General features: G+C 34.5%; 1 protein-coding gene across 2 annotated transcripts in view; it reads right to left on the bottom strand.

Moving 5' to 3' along the window:
* Positions 1-9,217, bottom strand: part of LOC117177362 (E3 SUMO-protein ligase NSE2-like) — a 90,507-nt gene that overhangs the window by 44,910 nt on the left and 36,380 nt on the right. Inside the window, exon 1 of one of the 2 annotated variants that reach the window (XM_033367997.1) lies at positions 8,752-8,836. The exons of the other annotated variant lie outside the window; for it this stretch is intronic. Coding sequence (XP_033223888.1) covers positions 8,752-8,821 — 70 coding nt within the window. The 5' untranslated portion in view covers positions 8,822-8,836. Of the gene's footprint in view, positions 1-8,751; positions 8,837-9,217 lie in introns of those variants that run through there. 2 annotated transcript variants of the gene reach the window in all.

The raw sequence follows: 9,217 nt of genomic DNA on the forward strand, positions 1-9,217 counted from the left end.
TGGATTCATCTATTAAGTTTTTTAAATCGAGATCCTGCGTTACACTTGCATAGTAGTCACAAAATTCGTTATACAATTTCGTTAAATTTAGTTCCGGATTCAAAACCCCCCAAAAAATTTTCCCCGAAGTGTTTTTTACTTATAGATAAGTCTAAGCAGTATATGTGTAACTTATGGCGACATGCAAGGACAATAAAATATTTTTTTTTACTGTGCGATTGAGTCGGAAAGTGAGAGTTTCACGAGTAATATTTAACGCATTTGATAGAAGTGAAAAACGACTGCACAAAAAACCGCATAACTTTTGAAATGGTGAACAAATTTCTGTTTTCCAAAATGGAATCGCCTCTGAAAAGTAAGTACTTCAATATTATTTAATTGGCGAATCATGATTTTATTCATTGTAATTTACAAGAGCATGTAAAGTCGGTTGAAATAGTTTTCGAAGAAAAAACGAGAAGTCATATAATTTGATGAATATAAAAAATGTTCCACTGAGTTCCACAGAGATATTCAGTGTAAAATAATGATTAGGGCTTTCCTTATTACGTATCAAAAAACCAGCTGCGGTTTTAAGTTTATTTTTAATTTTTATTTCAAGCTTCATATATGTCCATATCCTGAAACCTTCAAGCCCCTCTACATTGACAACCGGTTCGGTTAATCAATATAGTTTTAACACGGCTATAATTTAACCAAGTTTCAATCCGACGATAAAAACACAATCATTTTAGGTGGGTTCGCTTAACGTATTTTGAACCGTATGTTTATTTAAAAAATTATTTTGACCTTATATTCATGCAAACTTAACCTAACCTTAACTTGAACTTACTTCTACGAAACGGTGACCCGTCGCTTTGCTTTGTTGGATTATTTCTTATTTTAGTAATTAGAAAATTTGTATTAACAAATATTGTATGTGCATTTTTAAGATCCTGTACCTGACAATAAGACTTTTTCAATGACCAGGAGGGAAATAGTCGATCTCGTAAAATCCAAATTACCTCGAAGTCCAAAAAGAATGCTTAGACATTATAGAAAAAGAAATGTTTCTGAAAAGCTAGGCATTGTTTATAAGATGTCAAACAACATGAAAAGGAATATTAAAGTATTTCTCACTAAAATCTCCAAAAAATGGCAGAATGTTAGTCAGAAGGAGAATATGCAAGTCATACTCTACGTTCATGATAAACGAATGTGAAATTTTATCAACATTGAGCTTCTTTCTGATATTTTTATAGGATGTATCCTACTATATCAATTTTTCGTCCAATTTTCGAATATTTCGCCAGTTACTCTAAAGCTTCAGATAAAAAATTCTATACAATAACAGAGTTAAATAAAAAAATATGTTTAGAAACCGTATATAGATCATAAAAGTTCATGAAATTTACACGGTCTTGTTAAATATTTTCCGAAGTGACTGTCTGATTTTATAGATTTTTTTCATTTAAAGCTTTAGAGTAACTGCGATACAGATAATGACCTTTTAGGGCATCCAGAAAGGTCCGCCATATTAGATCCATGATTTATTTATTTTAAAAATCATTTTTGCCTTTGAATTCGTTATCAGCGACCATGAAAACTCCGTGATACCAATTTTGAAAAGAATCGAAAGTTTATTTAGCATACTCGTTCACCATATTGGATCCGCCATTTTGTTTCTGGAATTTTTTATATCAGATTCGTAATCAGCAACCTGGAAAACTCCGTTATACCAATTTTGAAAAGAATCTAAAGTTTATTAAGCATACTCCTCCGCCATATTGGATTCGCCATTTTGTTTTAGGAACTTTTGACATCGGATAGGTAATCCTAAAAAAAAACCCTGAATAAAAACGTTCAGCTTAATCTGTTAACTTTTCTAAAAATTAGTCGCCACTTTTAATTTGTTGTTTCTAAGCAAAAAAATTGTAATCAGCAACCCCAAAAACCGCCGAGAAAGAATTTTTAACCAGATTGTTCAGTGTTTTTAATTTTGTCCAAGTTTTAAGATCTCCTGGTCCACTGTCCGGGAGGGTATAAGTGGAGGCTCCACGAAGCAGTCAGAGTGTTGACGAAAGAGAGGGCTAGCAAGCGAGAGGAGGCAAATGAGGGCAGCGAAGATAGGAAGGACGATGTGCAGCCCGGGGTGGATAGAGAATTAGCGAAGAAGGGTTCGAAAGTGTACGAGTTTTTTGTGGATCTCAAAGGCGCGTTCCGTTCGGTGGATAGGGGAAGGTTGTGGGCGGCGCAAAGGGGGGAAAAAGTACATTTTTTGGTTCAAAATAGGACTCCGGCTAAACCTGTGGACCGATTTTGATGTTTTTTTTTAAAGCTGATAAAGTTTCAGAGAAAGTTATCGAGCCTGATTTTTAATTTAGTTTTTTCAATTTTTTTATAAATAAATAAATATGACGAAAATAATGATAATTTTTCCATTTGCGTTCCCGGTGCTCGTCAATAATAGGAAAATTGTTGCAATCACCGACGTTTCATAGATACACATTATATAAAGATAATCCATTATGATGCAATAAACAAAACAAAATTTTATAAACAAATTATTTGTTGAAAATGTGTTTTCTATCATTTTCAATAACTGAACGTTTTTTAAAGTTATAATGCAAGAGATTTGAATGGAAACAATATTGTAATGAAAAAAATTCCTTTCAAGACTATTCTTGTTGATATTATGAACAAATTTAATAAACAAATGCATTATTCAGCCATTTGTCGTCAGAAAAATCCGTTTTTTTCGATGCCAATTTTTTTAAATTAGGTACCTCATGATAATTTCAGAATAATTTATAAATTGTTGATAAATTTTATGATTTTTTTTTAACAAATCCTTTTAATTTCAGAAACAGTTCTTTTTTTCATTCAGTACCTTACAGTTGGCCAACACAGGAGGGTTTGAATTTATTTTCCAGTGTGAAACTCTCGTGGATATTTGACATTTTTGTTGTTCGCCTCTTGAGCTTCTTCCATCAATTGAACGATGGGGAGGAAAGCAGATTCAATAATTTTGGCTCCATGAATGACATTTTTATGTGCTATCACTGGCATGTAGTACCAATTTTAAAGATTGACGTACATTTGCGCTGTTTGCTCTAGCGGACCGAGTGAACGGAAAGGATACTCTACGGAGTATCCTCACAGTATCCACATAGTATCCCTTCCGTACCATGCAATAAAAACTCATAAAAGCAGCAAGCTCAACTTTTAAATTGGTGAAATGCGGATTCTACGTTAAAATTCCCATTAGAAGGTCATGGAGTAATCGCAATCGTTTTTTTATAATGGAAAAAAGTTTTAAAAAATAAAAGACGTATAACACCTGTTGGCTGCTACATTTCAAACGCATCATCTGTAAGAAGCAGTCAACAGGCATTACAGGTCTTCTTTTTTTTTAACTTTTTACCGTTGCAAAAAAAAAAAATATTGCGATTAATCCGTGACCTTCTAATGGGAATTTTAACGTAGAAACGGAGTTTCACCAATTTAAAAGTTGATCTTGCTGTTTTTTTTTTTTTAGTTTTTGTTGCATGATACGGAAAAGACACTATGTGGATACTATGAGGATACTCTGTAGAGTATTCTCCCCGTTCACTCGGTTCGCTAGGGTGTTGGCAATATTTTCCCTACGTGAAAGTGTCAATTGCCTCCCCTGAAGCCATTGCTTGTGAAATTATGCCGAATCTAAGGATCAATTCCCTGTCGTTATGTGTGATTTCGAATGTCAAATCAAGATTTTTGAAAAATCGTCTGCCAGTACTTCTTGTTTTGGAAGTCCCCCAGCCATGTTTGGGAACATCTATAATAAGCCCCATTTTATCACGAATTTCTTTTTGGACTCTCTGTTTTGCAGTTTTCATTCTCGCTGTCTCTTCGTTAATTTTTGCTTGCCAATTGCAAAATCCTAAACAATAGCTTATGTGCAGTATCAATTCCATCAAACGAATCCACGCATCCAATGTAGAGAGCCCGTATTTAAATTTTCGTGTCTTCTCTGGTTCATCTGCAACTTTAGGTAAGCCGTTCATCTAGGATGCAGTCGCATCACAAATGTAACATGTGGCAGCAGAAGGAGTTCCGGAAAGAGCCTGACATACCTTTTCATCAACCATAGTCAAAGCGAACTCATGAATGACAGTTATAGTACAAAGACTATTCGTTACTTTAATTCTTTTAGGTTTGAGTTTTTTATTTTTCTTCCATCAACTCTAATTTTGTCGTGGTTCGTTTCTTAGTTTCTAGTGCATTTTCAAACATGAGCAGCCTACATAATCTGGTGGCTTCAGGATTATCGTTCTTCCAAATTGTCAAGGATTCTGCACATTCAGAACAATTCGTGAATTCTTATGGGAATAAATTTTAATTATTCTTAATAGCACCAGACATCATCAAAATTCCTGCGTCTGATTTTTCTGCCCACAGAACTTTTGATTATGCTCGCTCTGGTCAGATGAGCCATCATAACCATATTTATATTGACACTTCATCACGACATTTTTCCCTTCCACTATATCCGATGGCAAAATATTTGGTATTTCCAACATACACTTCACTGTATGATCGCACAAATCTTGCAATTTAACCCTCACCCCAGACTCTGTAACTGTCATACTTTCTTCGAGAAGAAGACACTGTCTCTTGGCTTCTTCAAGACTTTTATAAAAAAGAAACATGTCAGCATGATGTGCTTTAGCTTGTATTTTAAAAGTTTCATATTTATGGTTTGTCAATTTTGTGTCTTCAGCCAGAGAAATAACTTTTTCTAAAGTTAATGGCTCCATTTGTTCTTCAAATTCTTTATGTTCTGTATGTTGTTCATCTTCAGCTCTCGATATCATACTTCTTATGTCCTTAGCCAAGTTCCTCTTTCCAGAAGAGCACAAATTATTCAAAAAAGCATTCTCAATTTCAATTTGAGGATGAGGGTCACCAAAAGAGTGTTTTCCTTCTTTTAATCGATTTGAAACTGGTTTCAAAATCTTCTGAAGATCTTCTGTCTACTTTTGTGTGATCCAATGATATGATGAAGTCAGATGATAACCATGCACTGTTCGGTTCAGAAAATTTGTCTGCATTATAGAACGCACTCCATCTTTTTTCAAAAGACGGAATGAAGTGCCGCAACAAGACTTCTCTGATCAAATTGACTTGCTCACTATCTATCAAGTGAGCCGTGCGAAGGTAATCCAACAGAATTCTTACGTCTTTACTAGAACTTCGGAACAACAGATCCCTTAGAATCTTACTCGGCACTCAAATAGAATCCAATTCTAAATTATATGTATACACTAACACACACATATATACACAGAAAGAATCATATATATTGGAAACTAAATAGCTTAGAACATATAAGTAAAAACGATGAGCAAACTCTTTTTTCATGAAAAATGAGAAACGCGCACGAAGAAAGAGAATCTTTGTCAAGAGTGAATAAAAATATGGTTCACAGTTTTAAAAAACTTAAATTCAAATTCTTCCAGCGATTATGATTTCTTCTATCAAATTACACCTGGATGCTACGCGAATAGGAAAAACAATCAGCTAAACAAAAGCATGCGTTGATTTCGTTGCCTAACTTCAGATCAATGAGACTGCCGTTTGTTTCACTGAGGAAATTTCGAAGACTTTTTGGCTGTGTATGGGATTGAGGCAAGGGTGTCCGCTTAGCCCAACGCTTCTTGCGATTTTAATCGCGGATATTGAAAATAAACTAGCGGCCGGTGTGGTGGGAGGAATTAAGGTGAGAGGCGTTAGTATATGGTCACTCGCGTATGCACGTAATATAATTCTACCAGCAAAGAGCGGGGTGGCTGGATAGGAATGGGTTAGAGTTGAATGCGGAAAAGTCTAATGTTATGACATTCAGGAAATGAGGTGGAAGGGATGCGGGAAGAAAGTGGAAGTGGAAGGAAAAGGCGGTGCAGAAGTCAAAGAGTTTGTGCACCTGGGCTTCGTGTTTCGGAGGAATGGATGATCAGACAAAAGAGAGTGAAAAAGGCAAACGTGGTGATGAGGCATGTGTGGGGGCTTGGAAAGAAATCGTTCTAACATGCTTCTGGAAGGAGAATACAAATTTTCCAATCGCTAGTGATGAGTTTCTTATTGTATGGAGTGTAGGTGTGGGGGAGGAAGAAAAATGAAAAGATAGTTAGGATACAAGTGTGGTATTTAAAGTGGAAACTGGGGTCGGCAAGGAATACGCCTAATTATATTTTCAGGGGGGAAACTGGAAAAACGAAATTAGGGATTAGAATTTTTTTTTTTAAATTTAGGGTTAGAAAGATGCATGAGGATGGAAGGTGGGTATATGAGATGTTTAAGGAAAAACACACGGAGAGAGAAAGGCAACAGCAAGGGGGGAGAGAATAAGAGATTCAATGTTTTTAGGAATTATGCGTGGATTATGACAAGGGAGGAGTATGAGGAGGTATAAAGTAGTGTGAAAAGCATGGACGTATTGATGCGTGAAAGGGGGGATAAAAAGGCAGTAGCATGGATGAAGGGGGTGTTGGGGAAAATGGAAAAGAAAATAAGGAAGGTAGAAGATCAGTAAACGGGGACAGATTGTAAATAGGAGAGAAAGTGTAAAGGAAAATGTGAAATGTGTGAAATGTGTAAAAAAAAGGGAAATGTGAGTATTGTAAATAGTAGATAACTATTAGTTATTAGCCGAGGAGGCAGAGTTTCGCACTGCGAAACTCTGCGATTCTAAATCAATGCGATTTAGACGAATTTCCCAGACAGGCAAGTATTACAAAAGCGGATAAGGTTTCAATGATGTACCAAGCAAAATAGTGAAAGAAGCCAGAAAAACGCGCTTGACATGGCAGTATGTTCATGTTCATATCTATTGAAACCCCAGTAGCTTTACTTTCTACTAAGTATAAATTTAATTACAATTGCGTTGAAAGTACTCATTGTAGAAGTAAAACAAATTAAATGATTCAGTGAGTATTGCACAGATCATATATCAACCTACACATATCATGTGCTGGATTACTTGCCTTATCAATTTTAATACAGAAAGGCTCTTGACATCGTTTATCAACCTATGACACTCGAAAATGAATTTTTTGAGTAGAAATGGTGAGATAATTTTAACTTTTAGTATTATGAATAGCATTTTTAGGTAGTGATGTGATCTTCTATCTTCCAACAGCATTAAAATAAAACATGTATGAAGTCTTATAGGTATGAAATACCCATTTCAGGATATATGCCCTCCTCTATAAACACCAAATACCTCAAAAATCTCTTTTTTTATCTTTTCAAGTGTCTCAGCATGCGATACAAATATTAACGTTTCCCTTTTCTTAAAACTCTGACACGTCATGTAGAAATATCCAAGCTTGCCTACTCATTATTTCAATATGATCCTTAAATCTTAATTGCCAGTTAAAATTTATTCCTGGATCGCATATGGATTCTAGTCTACTTAATTGGACGCAATTGATTTCGTAATTAAACTTTATTGGATTCACAGTTCTAGAATATGTAACCATGGAACTTTTTTCTAGATTTAGCGTCAGCTTATTCTTCGTACACCATTTATAAAATCTTTCAGATCATTCTTTAGCGGCACACAATCACCTACTTATTTTAATCTCTATATTATCATTGTATCGCCCGCATATAATATCATTTTTGATGAGATTTTATCAGTTATATCACTACTATAGACAATATAAAAAATAGGACCTGAATTTAATCCTCGCAAAACTCCTGATTTAGGCTGATAAATGTCAGAAGAGTGATCTGCGAACTGAACATAGTGATTCCTATTTCCTAGAATTCTTAATTAGAATAACAAGATTGGGCGGTAGATTAAGGTCACGTAATTTTATTAATAATAGACTGTGGTTCACTTTATCAAATTCTGTCAGAAATCGAAATAGACTATATCAACTTGCTCCCCAATTTTTAGCGCTTCCGAGGTATACTCTGTGAATTTACTCAAATCTGTAACTGTGGAATTTCCCGGTAATAAACCGTGATGTGCAGGATTTATTTATGGTTCTAGATATGAAATAAAAGTATCAGGTAAACACACCTCGAATATTTTGGAAAAAATTTTCATAATTGAAGTAGAACGATATTTTTTAGGACAGATCTGTCACCCCCCTTAAAAACTGGACACACTTTGGTTTCTTTCCATTGTGATAGATAAATTCAACTCTTGAGAGCAATATTATCTTCATCTTCCAATCAAAAGTATTCTGTAAATGCCTCAAAAATTTCGCTTTCTTCGCACAATTTAGAGCCCTCATGTATCACGATTACAGGAATCCTAGTTTCATTTTTTAACTTTAAGGCCATGTGTTTGGTCATGTGACCCTCTCGTCACATGGCATTAAGGCTATGTTCCAAATCTTCCTAGGATCACCCGTTGGAGAGTTTTCAGCACCTGCTAAGTAATTTTTATGATCATCTTTGGCCATTTTTTAGCGATTTTGCAAATTTAATTGCGAGCCTTTGTATCAAAAGCCTATTTGTTTATTTTACATCGAATTTTTTTTTTATTTTTAGATATTTTTCGAATTGATTAGAAAACCAGACAGGGTAATGATTAACAGAGAAGTTATATTTTAGAGTAAGAATAGTTTCACACATTTCCTTTAGTATTACGTCATAAAGATATTTGCACGCATCCTCCTAATCATTCATCTTATACAACTCATTCCAATTAATTTGAGCTAAGCTTAAGTCCTTTTTTAGAATGAAGTCTGTTTTGACAATCGATCTTAAACTTACGAAGTGCATCTTTTGTCCCGCAGTTACAATCTTTTATTGAAATGGAATGGTGCTCATCCTTATTCACCATAGTATCTGAAATGTTTTTTACTGTTCACATAGTATTCGCAAAAACTAAGCCTAAACATCTATTGTTATTCTTCAAGATTGTGTTGTATTGGGTTAAGTCCATAGATTCAGCAAATTCGCATAGTTCATCTGCCCTAATATCTGAGCGAAAACCTTTACAAAAATAATTGTAGTTTCTTATATTTAAATTTGCAGCAATAATAAGTATCCCATGATATAATGGTCCTACGAAATCCATTTCCTCTGTAAATAATAAAAATTATTCAAACTGTAACGATGGATATATATATATATATAATTCTATTCACTTGAATGTGTACTTATTGCTATAACAATTCCGCCACCACTTCTCCCAATTCTATCATTTCTGTAACAAGTATATTAATTTATTTCGAAT

Source organism: Belonocnema kinseyi, chromosome 7, assembly GCF_010883055.1.
Source record: "Belonocnema kinseyi isolate 2016_QV_RU_SX_M_011 chromosome 7, B_treatae_v1, whole genome shotgun sequence".
Classification (NCBI taxonomy): Eukaryota; Metazoa; Arthropoda; class Insecta; order Hymenoptera; family Cynipidae; genus Belonocnema; species Belonocnema kinseyi.